This window comes from Physella acuta, unplaced genomic scaffold (genome assembly GCF_028476545.2).
Source record: "Physella acuta isolate Inbredline_101_S28 unplaced genomic scaffold, ASM2847654v3 ptg000450l, whole genome shotgun sequence".
Lineage (NCBI taxonomy): Eukaryota > Metazoa > Mollusca > Gastropoda > Physidae > Physella > Physella acuta.
The window spans coordinates 672,501-694,436 of NW_026731969.1; the positions used below are offsets into that span (position 1 = coordinate 672,501).

General features: G+C 34.6%; 1 protein-coding gene across 1 annotated transcript; it reads right to left on the bottom strand.

Moving 5' to 3' along the window:
- Positions 1-8,754: 8,754 nt before the first annotated feature.
- LOC131943267 (uncharacterized) lies at positions 8,755-12,087 on the bottom strand. Its single transcript, XM_059303285.1, has 2 exons — positions 11,963-12,087; positions 8,755-11,710 (listed from the first exon to the last, which is right to left on the bottom strand). Exons 1-2 carry the CDS (start codon positions 12,085-12,087, stop codon positions 8,755-8,757), a joined length of 3,081 nt encoding a protein of 1,026 aa, XP_059159268.1.
- Positions 12,088-21,936: the final 9,849 nt, after the last annotated feature.

Here is a 21,936-nt window from a genome sequence, read left to right on the forward strand (position 1 = left end):
CATATCCACAACTCCCAATATTCATATATTCAGTTAAATAAAAGGGCTATATCTAGTTACGCAATGAATTGATAAAAAGTTATGGCTTGCACTTTGACCAACGAAACTTTTAAAAATATTTTACTTATGCCCACGAAATCGTCATTGTGGTAACGATTGTGGTAACGATTTAAAAAAAATGTTGGGTTATCTACCTTAGAACGCCTCACCTTATTATTTATTTTGCTTATTTTTATTATAATTTTTTATTTACAATATGGGGCGAACCACATGAAGATATGGCTCAGTTATTGTCCATCTGCATTTCCTAATATGAAACGTACCATCAAAATACTGATATTGTATAATAGACTGTTTTTTCTGTATAGATTTAAAAAAAACATATTTAACATTTTAAATAAATCGCTCTATGTATATGAATTTCTTACCTCTGCTACAAGTCGTAATAAATAAAAACACAGATGTCATAAACTAGACGTAGCCATAATGACGTATTATAACACTGCATACGACTAGAGAGAAAAATACTTTTAAAAAGTTTCTATCCATAAAAAATAAGCAAGTAAATATACAATGCTGCAATGCATCCCTTTAAGTAAAATATGTCGCAACATTAAACAAGCACTTATTACATGGTTGTACTTTTTAAATGATTCATTTATTTATTTTCTCAACACATTCCTTTTTTTTTTACTTTTTAATTTAATAACAGACCATTGTGATTAGGATATATAAGTATTCAATTGTTTAGAATTGCATGCTTCATATAAATGTTACTGAATTAGTACACTGAAAATAAGGAAGACAGAGAGGGGGCGAGTTGCATTCAAAGTGGAGGCGTGACGACAGAGGTAGGAGGGGGTCTAACTAATTATAAAGAACACGCATGTTTTACCTAGTCCCCAAACTATATTGAATACATAATACTTAAGACATTAATTGATACACGCTATGGTAGTAAAAAAAAATCTGATTTCTGTGAAAGACCTGTTAAAATCGTCTGTGCTAAACTTCTTTGAAACGGTTAAACAAAACGGTTCCAGGCATTTAACCAAGAAGTAGACGTGGCCGGATTTACCAGACCGATCGCAATTATATCGCCTATTACACGCTCTAGTTAACACGGTCACGTTTGAAAATCCTACTCTTCATGTAGCCCAACTTGCACCTGTGTAGGGAAGCACTAGTTGGCTTGGTTTTAGTCCTAACGATGTGCATGTGTTTAGTGTTTAAATGGTGTACTGTGTTGGTGTAAAGAGTCTAAAGTGTGTGAGTGTAAGGTGTGCGAGGTGTTTAAACTATTGTGTGTTTTGTCGGTCGTGTGTAAATGAAGAAAAAAAAACTTAAAAGTTCTACAGATCATGTTATATGTAAAGTGTTTACTTTTAAGGTGCTTAAAGTGTAAGTTAATAAGATTTTTTCAGTTATTTGTATGAGATGTTTGTTGAAGATATGTTTCTGGTGTTCTGTAATTACGGCGTGGTAAAATGTGATGATTGTAAGATGTTAATGATGAAACTCTATTGTAATGTAAGTAAATTGTTAAATAATTTAAGTGTGAACAGTGCAAAAATGTATTGTGTGGTGAATATTACGTAGTTAAGTATATGAAAATGTGTGTTCTGTAACTGATGATAAATTGTTTTCAACCTCTTTAATGTGTAAATTAGACCTAGGTGTTAACTATCTAAAATAAAATGTGCATTTAAAACTTTTTGGAATCAATATGTTAATTTATTCGACTGAAGTAATATAGATCTATTCATATACAGTTTTAGAGGTATAAAGAACTTTTGTTGTTGTGTTCGACGAGTCCGTGTTGAAAAATGCCTGATCACGCAGCTTAATAGCTAAATAACGTAATGCAACGACTTAGCAAAAACTCGTTGCCAAATCAAACGTAAGCACTCTAAATGGTGTGAAGCCAAAAAATGTTGGAGATAATTGTCGTAACAGATCATAACTTAAATAGAATTTCAATTAAATTTCATATTTATAAAGGACAGTTTTACTAAATAGTTAAATAAGAGCAAGGAATACCTGAAAGCTATAGTTATTATTTATTTAGAAATAGTTAAACGTCATGGCTAACAAAAATCAATATATTAATATAAGCACAGAAATATGTATGTGATCCATAAATAAAATTAACATTGCGCTTAAAATTTCTTCTAGAATCATACAAGTATCTATCTCTCTTTCTCTATCTTTTTCTCACTCTCATTCTCTTCTCTCTCTCTTTCTTTCTCTCTCTCTGTCTCTCTCTCTCTCTCTCTCTCTCCCTCTTTATATATAGGCTAAAAAATAATTCGTAACTGTAAATTTCCATAGACCAAAAGCATAAAAGGTCATCGCTCCGTTTCCACATCCAAGCTAAATAAAACGTGATACATTCTGTCACATATGACACAAGCGAGTTCTTGAGTGTCAATTGATTCAAATGTCATATACAGGGTGATGGATTGGCATCTTGTTTTAACACATCCACTTTGACACTGACTACAAATGGTGGTTTTTTTTTTAACTTTTCAGCTGGATTGTAGGTGAATAACTCTTTTTGTTTTAGCTTCCCTCCTTGATAGTGGCTTGATAAAACGGGTAAGACGACAGAAAACAAAGACACATGGAAAATCTGACGGACAAAATCAATCACACCCTAACCAAATACAAAAATTGCAATACAACAATATTCACTAGGGCAGCTTTAGTCAATAGATACGTTATTCCCAAAATAATCTATATCGCAACAAACAGCTGTGATTATTGACCACGCGAGGAACTGTTTTTGTTAATTTTTTTTTCTTAAACAGCTTAATTATGGTTAAATAGTTTAAAACCACCCGGGATGGGCGACACATTTAACCTTTATCTTTATTGTATCGATTATTGGTTGTAACACGATGAATTACCGGACAGGATATCCACTGACATAATGACAACAGTTGAAATTGGTGTTTCAGCCAATTTGAGCAGTTGCCAAGCCTCAAATTTATTCGAGTACATTGAATGGAGAACGAGACTATACAATCTATTTATTTCCCTTCGTTTAATGAAACGATCGGGAGGTTCGATCACTGGATCGTTAGGGTTGCCACTCGAGGGACTGTTCAATAATGATGCGCAGCGTGCAATGTAGTCAATACATGACCTGTCTTGACAAAAACCAGCTTGTTCTTGTCTCAGCTTTTTGTCCAAGGCATCTCTAAGTCTCTCTAGGAAGATTCTTCTCTGCACCTTGCTTGGGACTAAAAGAAGCATTATCTCATTATCGCTTTATCCCTCTCCAGCTGTTGCATTGTGTCAGGCCTCCCTTCTTTTGCAGTTTTATCAATTAGCCAAGTTTCCAGTCAGATGGGATTATCTCATCTTCCCAAATCTGCATAAGTAAAGGATGTAATATGTCTGCTGAAACGGCTTGGTATGCTAGAGTGCCTCTGGTGGGATGCCGCCCGTGCCAGCTGCTTTGTCAATGTTTATGTTCTTTATTGCTTGTATTATTTCTAACTTTGTGGGTGTGAGGGTGTCAGAATCTCAACGAATACACAACCAACATGATTGAGGCTAGGTACCACAGTATCATTTATTTCTCTTTAATAAACGCCACATCAACATGTTTGCTTTCACTCCAACTCTCAACTGTCCTCCGCATTCATTCCTACACACCACCTTTCTCTCGCTCACAACACAGCCACTGTCCCCCGACCAGTCGCTTCCCTTGTACCCTCGTTCACTCCGTACAACAACATACACATCAACACACCCGGCCTCGCTTCTCACTACATGATACATACACACACGCAGTGATCCGTTCCACGTATTCACCTTTGATACACATTACATGACCACAGTTGGGGCGGGAGGGGGTGTCTGTACTCACATTTAGAAGTTGATATTCAGGTAGTATATCGGGGATGGTTGATGAGAGAGGATGGTTTTTAATCTCCTTTTTTGCCTTTGCACTGTAACGTTTACTAAAATGTATCCACGACCCGATTATGTTCTAAGTATTCGAAAAAACTCACTAAATATTCTATGCATAAAACTTTAACCGTAAACGACATATCTAAAATAATATATTTATAAACACATTCACATCTGATTTCAAACATCATTCACAAACTGCGCCATGCCTTTCAGCTACTTCACCAATAACCACAACCCGATCAACAGCCCACAATCAAACAACACCAGACTGAACACCGTGCTTTACAACTCAAACATTACTGACGTATGTTGACAGCTACGATAACTAAACTATACATATTTTTACACGCTTGAATTAGGCCTATATAGATAACGTGCAGATATAATAACAATATGTTAAAAAATGGAATGACAATGGTTTGCCTGACTGTTCTGTTTTATTTATTAAAGGTAAGTAATTGGTTGTTGTTGTTTTTTTTAATTCTAAATCTCACTGCTCTCCCTCTACACACAAAAATAATTCCCAATAAATCATGTAGATAAATTACCAATTCGTTTATATTTTAAAATTTGTGATTTTCAAAAGGTTGTGAAAATTAATATATAATTTCTAATAATTAGTAATAGCTTTATTGCCATTTGTAAAGCACACAAACATTACTACTGAATGCAGCGTCCATTGGTGCATCCTTTATTGCCTTTAAACTAAGCTTAACCCTAACCACAGACATTGTATTACCCCAAGAATTAACATTAAAATTATTTGAGGTTAGGGTTAGATTTAATGTTGATATCAGGTCAATCTTTACTATGCTACTATAATTTTCAGGTTCGATATTCGAGTAATTACTGTAGATCAAACGATGCAAAAGAAAATGACCATGGGTGATATAGGGTGTAGTGACGTACTTACTATAATTTAAAAGTGGGATTTTTTTGCGCTAATCTGTGTAGCTTGAAAATTATTATAGATATGTTGACCTTAATTTCAATATCGGACTTAAGACATTTGTAAAACCAATAAACCATGTGCTGGGATGTTATACTTTGATGTTCTCATTTTATATACGGTACTGGCTTTGTTTAAAATCCGCTCTAACAACTTTGTCAAAGATGAAAGGGAGGGGGGGGGGGGCGCTTTTTCAACAAAAAACCTGCAGGATTCGAACTGTATCGGTGAGAAGATAATTCTCCTATCACTTAGAAAAGAAACCAATTGTATAAACGCTTAATGTACGATTTCAATACCCATTTTGGTTGCGAAATTACGCAACTAGTTCTTTGTACGATTCTTATGATTTTCTCAACTTTAACGTGAGATATCAGATACTTTTAATTGATTACATTACATCTGGATCACTGCATTAAAGAGAAATAAATATCACGGGTTCTTGTGTCGCTATCCGATCAGTAAAATAGCAGACTGTCAGAGCGGGTGGATGGAAAGCGACTATCTGCCAAAATTTTAAGAGAGAAACAAATTAGTATATTTTTGCAAATCTCGACGCTTTACACCTCCCTGAGTCGGAAAAACATAGCTTTATAATTTTGTCCGTATGTCTGTGTGTGTGTATGTGTGTGTATGTATGTGTGTGTAAGTATGTGTGTCTGTGAACAGGATAACTTGAGTTGCCATCCCCTGTAGTGTTATATACGAATATTCGAGAAAGTTTAGGGGAGATCAGTACCGGTCTATTAAAAAGTGTATTGAAGGAGAAATATACGGGGTGATTACTTTTCTCTTTTTAATGGTTCACTTTTTGTGGTTTTGTTGGCTTTACGTTATTTTGGTTTTATTTCTTCCGCCTAAATTTAAAGTTCATTAATTTTTATTTATTTTTTAAAAATATTTTTAACTTGATGCAAATGTTAATGTGTGTTTCGTATAATACTTTTTTCTCTTCCGATAATAATGCGGCAAACCAAAAGAAAAAAATTAACATGTATTGATTTTTAAAATGTAATACATTGATAATTCATATATTTTTCTCTTTATAAGTGTGTACATTTTTTAATTAAAAAAAATAAAACAACGAATTTTACATGCATCTACAAGTAGTTTATTTTTAGAATTGCTACAAACGTATAATTGGTACTTTTTTGCATGGTATTGGTAACCAATCGCATGTATCCCGCTTCACTATGTTTGATAATGGGACTTGTCCTGAGGTTTGAGTGACGTCTCTCACGTTTTCCAAATCAGAGTTGTCGTCAGTCGAGATAAGCGGTCCATGGTCATTAACACTTGGCGCATCAGAACCAATACCCTATAGTAATTTTAACAATAAAAACAATTAAAATCAATCTTTGAAACAATAGGGGATGGAGTGGTCTAGCGGTAGAGAGCTGGTCTGTTCGAATCCGGGGTTCAAGTCGGGAAAGTAAAAGCGGCTGGGCATAGTGCTGATCACACTATCTCTTAATATGCCGAGGTCACAGAAACAAGTGAACTCTACTTTACTTGCCCATAGACCGTCAGGTTTGAAAGGGAAACTTTACTTTTAATTATTCTAAAAAATAATCAACACAAATTGTCTTTTGATAGAAAATGAAAATAGCATTGTTAACATGAATTGTAACTAATACAGAAGAAAAACTTCTTTTTTTACATTTTATTCTAAAGACAAAATTTTTTTTCACGATTTTGTAGTTTTAGATACAGGCTATAAGTTAATTTGATTAAAGTTGTGACAGGCTTTTCTCCTACCTTTCTATAACACACACACAAAACCAAAAATCAAGCCTTGTTCCTGCAATTTTCATATTTTATTGGTTCATACAAGCATCGTGTTCACCTCCAGACTTCGCCATGTTTTTCCGCGCCTATATCTCTCTTCCCTTCCTCACGCGCATGCGTACACCCACACTATCTTTTAAATTTATCTCGCCTTTTTCTGACACATACTCGCAACATACATTCATATACATTTAACTGTTTTACGCCCTTTCTCCCGTTTAAAAGAAATTATTTATTAATTTTTTTTGTTATATAAATCACATTCACTATAAAATCATTATACATGTAACAGTTAAATGAAAATCATGTTGAAAAAGAAACTTGCTAATGAACATCCTAAATTATTTTATATGTATACTTACCAAATTAAAACAATGATATTTATAAAATACATGACAAAGTGTAAAGCGTCACTTACCTTATAAGTATCGCCATTAAGAAAAATTGTAACTAAGGTAAACCTTCTTAGTTTAATAAGAACAAATGACTCTAACTAAGGAACATCTCTTCTTAGTGTAACAAAAAAAAATCGTTAAACCTCACTAAGGAATATTGCCTCTTAGTGTATCTCAAAATAATTCTAACTGAGGAAAACTCTCTTTTAGTAGAACAAAATTATAGCTATGCAATAGCTCCCATGGGCAAATCAAATCCTTGATTTCCCTACTTCAATGGCTGAGGTCAACTCCTCAACATAACATATGTAACTTACCACATCTGTCAACTCATACTTCCATAATCATGTTTATTACTTAACAAGATATACAGTATACATACAAATCACAGAAATACAACAAAATGTATGTTCATTTTCATTACTAAATTAAAATAGTGATAAAACATATTTATACAAGTCATGTTATGACTTTTTCCTATCTTGCTCACATTTTTAAAATTTTAATGTTCTCTGGAAGTACACATCACATACTACATTATTCAAAATTTCCTTATAAGGATTGACTGATATGTCTCAGGTCATTATTTTCTTTAGTCAGTTCCATGTTTGTTTTTTCATCTTCAATCTGTCTTGATAAAAAATCAGCTAGTGTATTGTGCTGTCCCTTTACTGTTTTTATCTCAAACTTGAAATCTAATAAAATCAGTGCCCATCTATTTATTTTGCTATTCATTATCATTTTCTTATTGATTGTGATCAATGGCTTGTGATCTATTCTGAGAGTAAAGTGTCTTCCCAATAAATACTTATGTAATTTACTCAATGCCCATACAATTGCTAGGCACTCTCTCTCAATCACTGCATATCTTTGTTCTGTTGGTGATAATGCCCTGCTGAGGTATTGTACTGGGTATAGTTTATTGCCCTTTTCTTGCATTAAGCAGGCTTCTAACGCTACATTTGATGCATCAGTAAAAAGAGTGAAATGCTTACTAAAATCTGGTGACATTAGTACCTTGTCACACATAAATTCAGCCTTTATTTTATTTAAGGCACTTTCACATTCCTGTGTCCATACTAGTTTAACTTTGTCTTTGGATAGCAATTCTCTTAAAGGAGTAGTAAGTTCAGCATATTTATCCACAAAAATATTATAAAAATTGCATAGTCCCAACAATGATTTCACTTCTTTCTTTGTAGTAGGAGTTTTGATATTTAATATTTTGTCCCTATTTACTTCAGTAGGTCTAATTTCTTTGTTTCCAACCTTAAATCCTAGGAATTCTACTGTATCTACTCCCACATGCAGTTTCTCTGGTGCTATGGTAACCCCATGTTTTCTAAGTCTTTCTAGTATTTCTTTTAGTGTTTCTATGTGTTCTGCCCATGTGTTATTATGTATGCATATATCATCAACAAAGAAGACCAGGTTTTTCATTCCCTCTGTCATTTTATTCATGAATTTTTGGAACGTGGCGGTTCTGTTCACAAGTCCGAACGGCATCACCTTCCATTGACATAGACCTTTGCTTGATGTAAAGGCGGTGTATTGTCTTGACTCCTTTTCCAGTCCTATTTGCCAGAAGCCTCTGTTCAAATCACAAGTGGTGAAAATTGAGGATTTACTGATAGTTTCCAAAATGTCTTTAGGATCATTCATGGGTTCAGCATCTATCTTAGTCCTTTTATTCAACTCTCAATAGTCACAACATATCCTTACTTTGTTGTTCTTTTTTCTTACTATCACCATGGGTGATGAGTATGCTGATTCTGTTCTTTCTATTTGCCCAGACTCAAGTAGAATATCTAGTTCTGCTTCAACAGCTTCTCTATAAGCAACTGGTACTTGGTAATGCTTCCCTTTCATAGCACTATAATAAGTCAATTCTATTTTGTGTTGAATTGTTTCAGTAAAACCCATTTCTGTTGTAATCACATCCTTGTACTCATTTACTATTTTGTCTATTATGTTTTTCTCATTCACTGGGATATGATTAGTCTTAATTTCATGTGTATTACAGCTTTCACTTATTATAGTACAGGCCATATGTTCCTTTTCTATCAGTTTCTCTGGCTCTACATATAATTTCTTTATTCTGTCTATGTGTATAGGAGTGTTATTTCCCTTTATGTTTATTTCATAATTTACATCAGATAGTTTCTTGATTACTTCAAAAGGTCCTTGAAATGCTTCTGTGTTTTTTCTGTCTGGCAGTTTGACAAAAACTAAATCTCCTCTTTCAAAAGTTCTTAAATATCTATGTTTGTTTTTTATATTTCTGTGCCTTTCACTGGCTAACTGTGCATTCTCTTGGGCTGTCTGGACACCATAAACTATTCTCTCTCTAGTCTGGTTTACTAGTTCATGAGGATCAAATTCCTCTTCATGTTTATTTAATAATTTGTGTTTCAATAAAGTTAATGGGCCTTTTGGCTTTACCCCGTATATCAGTTCAAAAGGAGAAAAACCTGTTGACTCATGTTTAGTCCCTCTGTATGCGAATAGTACTTGAGGGAAATACTTGTGCCATTCACCTGGGTGATCCTCTGTTACCTTTTTTAACATAGTCTTCAGTGTTTTATTCCATCTCTCATTAATCCCATTTGCTTGTGGATGGTATATGGTACTATGTACTTGTGCAATGTTCAAGAAGCTTGTGAATGCCTTTGTCAATTTGCCTTTAAACTGTGTTCCATTGTCTGATAAAATCGTATCAGGAAAATCGGATCTTGTACATACACTCATCACAGCATCACAGATAGCTACAGCTGTAATCTCTCTAAGTGGTATTGCCTCTGGCCATCTGGTTGCCCAATCCACTATAGTTAATATGAACTTGTGGCCCTGGGAAGTAGGGTGTTCCATGGTCCAACTATGTCCACTGCTAACTCTTGTAACTCTATCTGTCTGTTGTAGAGGTGCATTATGTTTCCCATCAACAGGATTGAGTCTTATGCATTTGGTGCATTTTTGTATGTATTTCTTTATGTCTTCCTCCATTAAAGGCCAGTAGTAATCTTCAGCTATTCTCTCAAATGTATTTTTTTCTGCCATGTGTGCCCCCAACGGACTGTCATGTGCTTGTTGTAATATCTTTGTTCCCATAGTTTGTGGCACCACTATCTGAGTCTTTTCATTATTCTTGTTGTCAATATATTTCCTGACTAAAACATTATTTTCTTTAGTGTACTTAGATCCCCTGACATTCATGTTACTTGTATTGATGTTTTTCAGTATATTTTTGAAAGTATTGTCTTCTTCCTGAAGTTTTATCCATTCATTTATATCTTCTATTAATTCTGTTTTGCTTTCCTCATTGTCCCCACTTCCCTGATTTGCTTGTTTCTGTGCTCTTGTCTCAACCGCTGCCCCAATTTGACTTTCCCATCTATCTATATCTTCCTCATTACTTTCTTTCACCTCCTTTGCATTCCCAATAATCATATCTGCTATTGGTTCTTCCATGACCGCCACTTTATATTTACCTTTCAGCCAAGCAGAATCTATATCAACTACTGCTATCTCACACTCATCCTTAAATTTCTTGTTGGCATATGTCATCTTCATTATGCCAGGAATGTACTGTTCTGGTCTTACAAGACTTTTCTTAACAATAATGCATGTGCAACCTGAATCTCTCAGGCACATTACTCTGACAATGTTTACTATAGCTGGGAACATCTTCAGTGTTAAATTGCTTTGTCTAACAGATGCCACCGTCTCTGACCCTTCTACCCCTGCTGATGTCACTTGATTGTTATTTCTACTATTTCTGTTTTCTCCCCTGTTGTCTGGTCCCATTCTTGGCCGTCTACTTTGATTGTGGAATTCATTTCTACTTTGTCCACTATACTGTCTTTGTCTGTAATAATTACGTTGATTTCTGTAATTATTATTAGGTGCATAACCTCCTCTGTCATTATTGCTGAGATATGTATCTCTACTTTTTAAGCTGAAACACTCAGACTTTACATGGCCTGTTTTCCCACAGTGGTAACACTCTATGCTTCTGCTATATGTATAGCTGTCTGGTTTCCATCTGGTAGGTGCACTATTACTTCTATCTCTATTGTTGTTGCCATACCTTCTTTGATCACTGCCAGAGTTTCTACTGTAGACTGCTGCTGAAATCTCTCCCTGCTCTCTTTTGTCTAAAAAAGCCCCTGGATGTGCATCCTTATAAATATTAAATTGCTCTGTTAATTGTTTTTGTGTTCTAATTTTTCTTTCTCTCAAAAAAGTAAATAGACTATCTGTGGCATTATTTAAAACATGATCTATCAGGTTAAGTTCAATAATTGCTTCAGGCTTCTTTAAATCTATTTCTGCCGATTCTAGCCTTTTATTCATGCATTTGCGAATATCAAAAATGATCTGGTTTATGTCACCAGTGTTGTTAATTCTAGCATCTCTTATAGTCTTTCTGTAATAGTCTTCTGTCTTTCCAAAATGTTTCATCAATCTTTCTTTTATTAGGTCATAGTCTTCTTTTTCAGCCTCAGACATACTTGCTATTATGGCAATAGTTTCTCCTGTCAAATTAGTCAATAAAGCCTGTGCCTTCCCAGCAGATGAATAATTAAAACTCTTACATGTTTGTTCAAAGAGTATTAAGTAAGTTTCCACACTTTCTTCCTGGGGTTTAAATGCTCTGAATTTAGGCTTCCAATTGTCCGTTTTGTTAACATTGCTGTCTTGAGATTGGTTACTTTTAATTTTTTCTAATTCTAACTCATGTTGTCTCTGTTTTTCTCTATCTTCTAATTGTCTCTGTTTTTCTCTATCTTCGGCCTCCAGTTTAATCATTTCCTTCTCAGCCTCCATTTTAACTTTTTCCTTCTCAGCCTCTATTTTAGCTAGATCTAGTTCCTTATCAGCCTCTATTTTGGCTTTAGCTAATTACCTCTCTAAAGCTCTGTCTTCCCTTTCAATTGCATCAGCTATCTTCTTTTCAACCCATTTAGCCTTTTCTGCCCCAGTGTATCCTAACGAATCAGCCAACTCAATGTATTTGGCATAGTCCTCCATCGTAATGGTCCAAGAAATTAGAAAAGTTATTCAGTTACAATACTAAATCTAGATTTAATTCTTTCCTTTACGGTGCGGAGCACCGACCACTTCTGACACCAAAATGTCACAGGCTTTTCTCCTACTTTTCTATAACACACACACAAAACCAAAAATCAAGCCTTGTTCCTGCAATTTTCATATTTTATTGGTTCATACAAGCATCGTGTTCACCTCCAGACTTCGCCATGTTTTTCCGCGCCTATATCTCTCTTCCCTTCCTCTCGCGAATGCGTACACCCACACTATCTTTTAAGTTTATCTCGCCTTTTTCTGACACATACTCGCAACATACATTCATATACATTTAACTGTTATAAAAGTGTTTAACAACAATTAGTTGCATAGTTAAATTTTATTTTTAATTCGGGTCATTGTATAAGTCGACTCTCCATTCGTCTAAATTTAAGTGCCTTTGAAAAACGATAGGTATTCAAACTAATTGCAACAATTATCTGATCCTTTCAAGACTGAGTAATCAGCTCTCATCAAGCATAATAATCGTGAATATTCATTTCATGTTATTGTATTTGCAACTGAAGAAACCCGGAACAGAATCGCTGTATACGAATCGGAGTGAAATTGATTTGCTAGATATCTTACAAACAAGTTGTCAGTTAGACATGCATCTACAGACTCGTTACCAGTATGATAACGATGCGATGTCACACTAACTACCACGCTACTGATGCAAATACACGTGTTTCAATTTATTTTTAAAAATGAGTTTACTAAATATTTGTACATAGATTTTGATATTTCATACAGACTTATTCTTTTGTGTAAGTTTTAAAAGCGTTGTGAAATATGTCGGTTGTACGAACTAAATTGTTGTCTTGCCATTGAAATTTGACGTGGGATGTTCTGTAGGATACTAGTTGCAAATTAGACGGAAGTGCTATTTGACATACATGTATGCATATTTTTTCATGTAAGTATGCAAGCATGTATTTACGTCTGCATGCATGTATGTTCGCATGTGTGCATGTTTGCTGAATTTCACGTCGAATGTTTGCAATTTCTTAGATGCGAGTCAAGATGATAAACGCTAAGAGGCAGAGGCGTAGCTAGGGGATGGGAAAAGGGAGGGCGGCCGCTCCGGGCGCCGACCATAGTGGGGAGCTAAAAGAGGTAGAAAAAAAAATGTAAAAGCTCATTTTAAGCTGCAGTGTTGAATTATAAACAGACAAAGTTAAGAAATGTAAAAGCTGAGAGCCTTTGCATACTGAGTTAAACTGTTTTCTACCTTAATTTAATTTTTTAACTGTTAAATGTATACCCTTAAGAAACAGTCACCGGAAAAAACTGATTTCGGTTTACCTAGATGAGGGGAGGGGCGCTTTTTCGAAGAATAAAATCAGAAAATTTTTAAATGGATTAAGCAGTAAATAACTGATATCACTCAGAAAAGAAATCCATTGTACTAAAGCGTATTCTACGATTGTATAACATTAAGAAAAGAGTTAGAGACGTTTAAATCCGCTCTAACAACTTTGTCAAAGATGGTAGGGAAGGTGAGGGCGCTTTTTTACCAACAAAACCTCCAGGATTTGTTACTGAATCGGTGAGTACATAATTCTCCTAACACTTAGAAAAGAAATCAATTGTATTAACGCTTAGTGTACGATTTCACTAGCCAGTTTTGCTGAGAAATGCTGCGACTAGTTCTTTGTACGATTCTTATGATTCTCTCAACTTCAACATGAGAGATCAGATAGTTTTACTTGGTTGCAATACATCTTGCCTGGATCACTGCATTAAAGAGAAATAAATACCACGGATTCTTGTATCGTTATCCGATCAATAAAATAGCAGACTGTCGGAGCGGGTGGTGGAAAGCGACACTATTTGCCAAAATTTTAAGAGAGAAGAAAATTAGTATATTGTACTGAATATTTCATTTTTTATTGATTTTTCATAACACTTTGTCCAACCTAACTGATAATTTAAAATTTTAATTTACTATTATCGAAATTGTTTTAAGGACACGACCAAAAGTAGACCAAATTAGCTTGGACCTTCTACAGACTATACTCTAAAGCAGTGGTGCTTAACTTTTAGGAGGTACCGAATCCAACCAGTTTCATATGCGCATTTGCCGAACTCTCTTTAATAGTTGTATTGTCCGTCCGGAGAGCCTGGTACGTCGGACTCCCAAGTCCTCCACATGATAGCGAGCCAGGAGATCTGTCCGCATTAGACGGGTGAATCTCCGTTGCTTGCTCTAAATGGCGTGGGGGAGGAGAGGTGCAAGACTGCCGGGAACCAAAAGAGGCCTGTCATGACCTCAACCAGATATTTTGACTTTAAGCTGCGGCCTTAACGGGGCTTCGGAATAATGCCACTAGTCCGACCAAACCCATGTCCCCCTAGTAGATGCGGAATGGCTGGTGGCAGATAACAGCAGCTAGAGGGTTTTGATCTGGCGGAATGCCCCCCACGATCAAGCTGGGTACCAGGCGGTAGGACGACGTCCCGCGTCTGGTGGGTGGGGAAGGAAAGCCCGGTGAGAGCCGACGGAAGTAGCGACCGATGTGTGGGAAACTCTTGTGGTCGGGGTTTGCTACACTGAGGCCTGCCTGGCTAATGGAAGTCAACCTTCTGAGCCGGTTTCCGTATAAGGAAGGAAGGAAGTTGTATTGTCCACACGGAACAAATCCGATCGTTAATCCTATGAGTCGGGTGTGTATCTTGACCTCCGCGGAAGCCCTGATTTTTCAAATAAGTTTTATTATTTTCTCCGGACCGTCGCATTCACTTACAGGCACACACACACTCACACACACACACACACACACATATATATATATATATATATATATATATATATATATATATATATATATATATATATATATTGTTATGCCCGTCCTCCGACAGCCGCGGAGGAAGCGGACACCCCAGGTTCGTTTGGTATGGCACCGATAGAAGACGTTGTAACGGAATCTCAACAACTTGCCGTGAGCTCGTTAATGCTGTCTAGGGGTAAAACACGACAAATCGAAGAGACTCACACGACTTAAACTATGAATACCTTTTTAATTTATGTACAAGATAATGACACTAGGTAAGATCAAAATGTACAGATTCTATGAGTACAATAAATAACCTCAAAAACTCCAACTTACAGTTTGAGAAAATCACAATATATCACAGCTGTGGCATAGTATATTATACACCAATAAATCATTACTACACACAACTGAATGGCATCTTAAATACCACAAAAAACCAAGAAGAGACGTATTGCCTCTACAACAATAGAAATCCAAATAAAGGACCAAACTATTACCGAAGTAATCAAAAAGGTGCAATAATACACCAGAACAAAATAGTTGAAATACTACAACTAGCCACACAATACCTTATACAAAGGTGAAACAACATTTCACATAATTACAATACTGCAAAATGGCCTACATAACCAGTGGGGCAACTCTCCTGGTCCAAAGTCAATCTGGCTGCCTTTGAACTTCAAAATCTCGGGATTAAATAGCATTCAATAATAGGGGAAATAACTCAAAAGTCTTACGACTATTGGTTGAGGATCTGTCAAGGATCCACACGGTCGCAAGACCATTGGTTGAGGTTCTGCCAGGGATAAAACATACAATCACATGATGTGAGAGTGTTCAGTTGACCGATTCGTACTAGTGAACTGACAATTCTCCCAAGGTCAAATACATAACTCAGGAGATTAAATATACATAAAGCAAAACGACCTAAGTAGGTCACAATATATTATTTATTTATTTATTTATATGGGGGGAGGCAAACTGAAAATTCGCCCCATGCGCCGGTACTGGTCGCTACGCCTCTGCTATAAGGTGCAGATAATAATGTCTTTAAAAGATAAAAGTACTGACAATTCGTTTAAACTTCAATATACAAGAATTATTTGTCTTTAAACGCTACATTTTAACAGAAGGGAAAATAAACAAACTGAAGCCAGTTAAGTTGAATTTTAATTGTAAGAAATTTGCGAAGGTGTATGAGAACATGGAAGTAATGTGACTTTTTACAAGCTTTTATTTAATTTGCTTTCTCTGTCTTGATCGAAAATGGGAGAGCGAAATTTCGGTCACTTCTTACCGATCAACTTCTCTTAAATTCGACACGTGGGCCAAGACCCAATGACAATGCAATAAGACATTATATACGACTTTATTAGATGACGCATTAATTTTTTATGAATTAATTAAATTTTTCTGAAATTAGTAGGCTATCTTGTCCTTTGAGGAACCTCAACTGTTGAAATTATCGCAATCTTTGTTTTTTTCGCTTGACGCTAGACTTAGACGCTATCTGGTGAGCTTTGATCACGACGAATGTTTACAATCGCCTAGCCGGTCGTATTGGTGAAAACTATTAGGGGCAGATAATAAAGTTTTTAAACGATTTGAAACTTAGGCGAAGTAGATCACGAAATAATTAGATACGGGTATCTGTCTTTTATAGAGAACATTAGGTACCGTTTGGTATCAACTTCATTCTGAACAAATTACCCATATAGTGGGTGGAAAAAAGTACAAACAGATTTATAAAAACAAGCATTTAAAAACACTGAAAATAAACTTGCTTACTTAGATTTCGCTCGCTAAAATCTGTAGATGATCTCAAGAGCGAACTGAGATTTTATTAAAGTAAGCAAGTTTGGTTTTTTTTTTTTTTGGGGGGGGGGGTTCAGTGAACTGAAGGCTTAGAATTATAATGTTTTTACTGTGTTTTATAGATTTATCCGTTCAAGAAGCTTAGGATTAACTTACACATAGTTATGTGCGAACATAAAGTGAAGTTGTTTGTTCATTTTTTTTACATAGTCAGGGTTGTGGGCACATGCCCAACGCGATCTGTTGCTAGCTAGGAGATCAACACATGAGATCGCATCACATCAAGTTTTCTAAGTGCTTAACGCTAGATACAACAAATGGACAAATGGAAATAGTAGGAGTCCAAAGTATTGGTTCCAGAACCAACACTTCCAGACCATATTAAGAGGAAGAACAATTGTTCTTATGCTTACCTTCAAGCACAAAAACGCACTTGGTGTTATGGAATTTTAAATGAAATATTTACTCACCAAATTACTGAATAGAGTATGCAAATGTCAACCTACCCGATCTACGGTCAAACATAGCAGTAAAGTAAGCAAAAATATTAAGCTCTTGCTTTCGAGGAACAGAAACATCATTTAGTGCCTTGATACTAAAATTAAATGAAACAAGTAGAAGGTAAATAAAATTAGAAATTGTAGGCTTGTAAAATTAAACGGTGGAAAATTAATACGAATATCAAAACATTGTACTGAAGTTAGAAGAAAGGCTAACAAACAATTTAAACGGGTTAGTTAATAATTGTTCTTAGAATACTACTTGGTGAATATGATAGTCCAAATAATATAATAGTCATTTATGCATTTACTCTTGTATACATTATTTCTGCTAATATAAAAAACTCTATTTAAACCGTACATTTAAAATCAATATGTGTTTTATTAGTCAAATGGCTCTTCCAAATACGTCTTTTATTGTTTCCTATAAGAGAAACCGTACTGTGCCATTTTTCCTCCTTGTTTTCAAGTTTCTAAAATTTGCATTTTAACGCAAAACTTGGCTTCCCGGCCAGGCCCTGCACTGGCCTCTCTGAAAAACCTATCTGTAAAGGACAATGTCTAGTGTGTTACTAATCAGCATATACCCGGCATTGCCCACCTTAATTATAACCAACCAAAACAATAACACAAAAAACGCAACCATAACACAAACACAAACGAAAACACAAGAACAAACACAAACACAAAGAAAATACAAACAAAAAGCAAACAAACAAAAACCAAATCCAAACACAAACAAAACCACAAACCCAAACTCAAACACAAAGAAAACTTAAACGCAATGTGCTCACAGTCTAGTTGGGGGCGCAAAATAGCACTCTGTCGGGGCGCCTAAAGACTTCCGGATTCGATTCAGTTAAAGACTATAGTTAGCTTTCATATCCATAGTCTATCACACTGTTTAAAACGAAACTATGCACCATAGCGCTCACAGGCTAGGCTAGGGAGCGAAATCGTACCCTGCCGGCACGCCGGCGGACGCGCCTATTTCAATTTAGTGAACGATTACAATACCCCAAGCTTATCTGCAAACGGAAGGAAGTGAACATAAAGGAGATTTATGAGCTGGCTTCTTAACTGTTATTGATTTTTTTAAATATTTGCGGTGCGAAGCAACGTCATCTGATGGAAACTTTAATGCTATAAAACATAAACATAGCTATTAAAAGAGATTGTTTCTTCGATCTTGCCTTTACAATCGAGAACGTAGTAAAACTTTACACTTCAAAATGTATTGTTAAAAAGTCTGCTTAAAACAAAGGGAAAGCACTATGATGAGTTTAAAAAAAGACGACGTTCAGCATGTTTAGTGACAGACAAAAACGTATTCCCCTTAAAGCGCAAAAAAAGACAGGTGAAAATGAATTCCCCTTCGTGCGCAAAAAAAAATACCGATAATAACCTGCGGGAATACAGGTTCCCGAATTATGATGTCTTTTGTTACGTCAACTGTCTTTGATTTAAAATAATAATCAGTAAACAGTACGTTCAATGTATACAATAAATAAAAGGCAGTATTTAAAATACCTACCACATTTCACTTGATCAATCTACGCTAATTATGTAATTATTTTTTTCCAAACACCAAAACCACGTAAAAGAACATTTTAAAACTTCCTTCACGATGAAATGTTTTTTATAAAGGGAAGTAATTGTGTTTTCCTAATTTATCAAGTGACGTAAGAAGTGCTAAAGAACTAAAGGGAAATAATTTTCAGACACAATTAGAATTTTTGTAAATGTTTATACATTTTTTTTAAATATTTTGTTTGATGGACTTGCGGACAATTATAATTATAAGTTTGAAAAATAAAAATTGTTTTACAACACCTTCAATATTAATGTTTTAAATCATGAATTTAGAAGATGAGCACTTCAGAAGTATTATTTTTATTATATTCCTTTGGAATCATCGTTCTTCCACATACATAATTATACTTTATATATTAGATTCTAAATTAAAATCGCTTACGCTCTGAGACCCATTGTCATACAAGACTGAAACTTTTCACGTGCATTCAACATTATACCTTCCACATCATATCAATGTTATTATTTTTTTCATTTTTTTTTCTTTTTTAGATTGTGAATGATAAAGCTGCCTATCGGGATTTGGCGGGATCCGGGGCATGTGAAGTAGAGTTAACCTGTTTCTGTGACCTCAGCATATGAAAGGATAGTGTGGTCAGACCCATGCTCAGTCGAAATCCGTGTTTTTAAAAGACGATAACTTGTTGCCTGAGGTGTGACGTCTTTTTGAATGTGGGTGTCTTAAATTTTGTGACGTGGTGTGACATTAGGAATGGAAGGAGAAAGATAAAAATCTCCAAACAACGTGACGTCATTTATAGATTACTCCCACGGTTATTCAAGAATAACAGGTAGTCTAATAGCTCATAAAAGGAGAACTTCACTCGCGGTCACATTTTAGCCCTAATCGAGGCCTTAGAGTCTGACTGTCAGTTTTTCCATACGGCTGAGCAATTTATTGAGGAACGTACAAAAATTTAGCCACAGAGTTAGCAGATCAGCACGGAGGTGGAGTTTAACTTCATTCAACACTGACCGATCACTTTAGCCCTCTTATCTTGCCCAGATATACCTAGGTGCGACATAAATGTCGAGCTACACAACTTCGGCCTGCCCTGTTCTGTAGGTGAGGAGGGAGTGGGATAGTCAACTCATAGAGAACATAGCGTCAGTTTTTAGATGACTGTTCTAAACATACATATACATTTATACATATACTTATTCAGGGATAGATTTAAATTAGTTACAGTGATATTATGACAATAAATTTTTGTATAGAGGTTCCCTCCTCGTACGTACGCCACTGTGCTGGGGCAAATTAACCTTAAGCGGGATTTCCATACTGAAATTGTTTTGGACCTCTCTCTCTCTCAATATATATATATATATATATATATATATATATATATATATATATATATATATATATATATATATATATATATATATGTATTTATATACTAGTTAAGTCCTGCACTAATCTGATCTTATTCTGCTAGTCCAGCATGAAATAAGTAGAAAATATTCAACTGCATAATTTAATTTAGTTTTATTTTATAATTTATTTTTATTTATTATTTTATTTATTTTTTTAATTTTTTATTATTTTTATGTATTATTATTCTTTTAATTTATCTTTATATTTTATTATTTTTTATTTTTAGAAATTATTATTATTTTTTATTATTAATTTTATTTTATTTATTATTTTTTTTTATAATTATTTTAATTTTTTTTTACGTTTCGTTTGGATTAGTCTAGTTTAGTTTGGTCTAGTCTATTCTGGTCTGTCTGGTCTGTTCTGGTCTGGTCTGTTCTGGTCTGGTCTGGTCTGGTCTGGTCTAGTCTAGACCAGTCTAGTACAAAAAAAATATAAATGTGACATACCTATTGTAATTTTGCGCCTTCAATTGGATCCATACAAGAATCAATATAAACAGGGTTAATGTGTACAAGAAAAAAAAAGTAATTTTATAATTTAAAATATATGTTTGTATTTATCCTAATATTACTAATAGAATTGATTAAAATCTACAATACAAATCAATAAGTTAATTGATGAGTTTTTTTTCCTAATGACTCAGCTTTGTGTATTACTACATCTTTTTAAACGTTGAGGTCTTTAAATGTTAGAAAAAACTTTTCACTGTACAAAATATTTTCCTATCTAAATCAGCAAATTAAATTTAAAAATAATTTAGTGTTGCAGAAGTAGTATATCAGGTCACTTTTGGGTATCATGGGTGAGCAGGAGCGGGATGGAGAGCAGGAGCAGGAGCAATGGATATATAGTAAAATACTCCCCCCACCTGGCGGAGGCGGAGCGACCCGCAGGAACAATGAGATATAGTAAAATACTCACCCACCTGGGTGAAGCTGGAGCAGGAGGTGGAGCCGCAGGAACAACGAGATATAGTAAAATACTCACCCGCCTGGGTGAGGTGGGTGAGCAGATGGGTGAGGGTGGGTGAGCAGGTGGGTGAAAGGGGAGTAGGTCAGCATTTCAGTAGGTCAGGTGAGGAGGTAACCTTGTGACATAATCACTACCGGTGACCTAGTTACAAAATAACTACCGGTGACCTAGTTACGTAATCACCACCGGTGACCTAGCTACATAATGACCATTATTTTTTATTTTAATGAGTTTGTTAGTAATGAGTTTTTAATTAGTTTGTTTTTTTTTTAATTTTTAATTTTAAATTAAATTTAAATTTTTAAATTTTTATTTATTTTTGATTTTTTTAATTTTTAAATTTTTTTAATTTTTAAATTTTTAATTTTTAATCTTTTAATTTTTTAATTTTTTGATTTTTTAAATTTTAATTTTTTAATTTTTAATTTTTTAATTTTTTAATTATTTAATTTTAAATTTTTGAATTTCAATTTTTAAATTTTTTTTTTTTTAATTTTTTAATTTAAATTTTTAAATTTTATTTTTAAATTAAAATTGTTGGTTTTAATTAATTTTATGTTTGTTTATTTGTTTATTTGTTGTTTATTTGTTTTTCTTTGTTTGTTTGTTTGTTTATTTGTTTTTATTTATTTTTTCTGACAAGTGTGTACAAAAATAGAAGTGTAGGGTCACAACAACCATTAACTTTAACTGCTACAAATTATTCCACACATCAAATAACTTCGGGCACCAGCGAAGTTTTCGCCGGGTGCCT

What these genes read in the sequence shown, in the direction of transcription:
- LOC131943267 (XM_059303285.1), bottom strand. Translation starts at nt 12,087, where the DNA reads ATGGAGGACTATGCCAAATACATTGAGTTGGCTGATTCGTTAGGATAC. An exon ending in GAAGACAGAGCTTTAGAGAG is followed by an intron (nt 11,711 to 11,962) that starts GTAATTAGCTAA and finishes GCCTAAATTCAG; the next exon opens with AGCATTTAAACCCCAGGAAG.